The sequence below is a fragment of the Opisthorchis viverrini genome (assembly GCF_000715545.1).
Source record: "Opisthorchis viverrini unplaced genomic scaffold opera_v5_67, whole genome shotgun sequence".
Taxonomy (NCBI): domain Eukaryota; kingdom Metazoa; phylum Platyhelminthes; class Trematoda; order Opisthorchiida; family Opisthorchiidae; genus Opisthorchis; species Opisthorchis viverrini.
Genome location: NW_008751722.1, coordinates 1,357,922 through 1,359,341, shown reverse-complemented (window position 1 = coordinate 1,359,341; position 1,420 = coordinate 1,357,922). Strand labels below are relative to the sequence as shown.

General features: G+C 43.2%; 1 protein-coding gene across 1 annotated transcript in view; it reads right to left on the bottom strand.

Annotated features, from left to right (window-relative positions):
* Positions 1-272: 272 nt before the first annotated feature.
* The window catches only part of T265_04169 (hypothetical protein), a gene marked incomplete at both ends in the record, with an annotated part of 20,234 nt that continues 19,086 nt past the window's right edge, over positions 273-1,420 (bottom strand). Inside the window, one exon of the mRNA XM_009168839.1 lies at positions 273-453. Within this exon, the coding sequence (XP_009167103.1) occupies positions 344-453 (110 nt within the window). The remainder of the gene's footprint in view (positions 454-1,420) is intronic.

Sequence of the window (1,420 nt, the reverse complement as noted above, 5' to 3'; positions counted from 1 at the left end):
TGAACCGCAAGATAATGGAGTATGGTTGACCATAAATGGAAAAGTGCTTTTGTGTGGTACAGGGAGTGTGCAGTAGCTGCGTTATGGATCTTTGGCTCGGTGGACGGAGTCAATGGCAAAGGTTCCCTGGTATGACAGTTACTGCAGGCTCTCAAAAATCAGCCCAAGTAAATTCGTACCGTATCAATGCGAACATGTCAGAGATTACAACGAACTCCTAAGAATTTCTACTGGAAAGCGGTTTTGTGCCGCAGCCAGACAGGTATGTTAGAGATCCTAAGAGTCAAAGAGTGTCCAAGCTGAGTATAACGAAAAGTGACACTATTTCTTCCAAAGGGAGCTTTTATTCAGATAAAAAACGACGTTTGAAGGTAGTGGACATGTAGGGGCGATACACCCATTCGACGTCTGCCGCAGCCTCTTCGTGAAGTGGTCCCCGCCAGATTTTGTAAACTGAAACCAGAAGCGGATCCAAAATAGATTAGGAATGAGGTAGATCGAAGCATATCACACCATTATGCATATTCACTTTTACAACTCGCAAGGCAATGTGACATAAAATACGTCGTGACAGTTAAAACTCATGTAAAACGAAGGTTAAGCAGAAATACAGTAGATAAAATAAAAAGCCTGCTTCGGAAAAATACATACTCTAAAAACCTGATCTTAAGTCAGCGGTGATGTAATTCTACCTCTTTCAATAAAAGGAACAACGGAACAGAACACTAAAGCCAACTAATCCTTCCTTCCGGTTTCAAGGTACAGTCACCATCCAATCTCAACTAAATGCACCAATTGATATGCTCGTTACGGTCTAATATACAGGTTGACATTTGTGTGCCCGTCGCAGTGCATTATGGCGATAAACCTCAGCACAAAACTTTCCGCTCAGCCGCATGTGTAACCATCCGAAAACCCTGTGACCTGATGGATATTCGTGGAATCAAGGCCGAAGGATGAAAACTATCAACGCACTCCACACCTACCCTTTTACGCAAATCACTACATCGGTGCTTAGAAAACTTTAGCTATAGAGAAGGCTGGTTGATTTTCAGTCACTTTAACTCTGCGAATCACCATAAGTACTTCAGGTTTCAGCTGAAATACGGCGTGCTTAAGTGAACATACTGAAAAGCTACAGTCGATAAATGTGAGAGAAGAATAACGTCACAAAACAATACTAACGAAGTAACCCGCTCCAAACCCACCGAATTAGGGAATGTTGAGGAATGGTGTGGATAACAGATCGATCAGAGATACATTCGAATGTAAGCAGTATGGGAAGTTCGCGAAGTTCACCGAGAAAGGCATGCCCGCGAGACGGATTCCATTTCGCCTATGAGTGCAGAGGTATGGTCTAAAGAACCTAACTTCAATAAGTACGGAAGTTCAGTGCTGGAAAATGAAGAGCCGGGCCGGA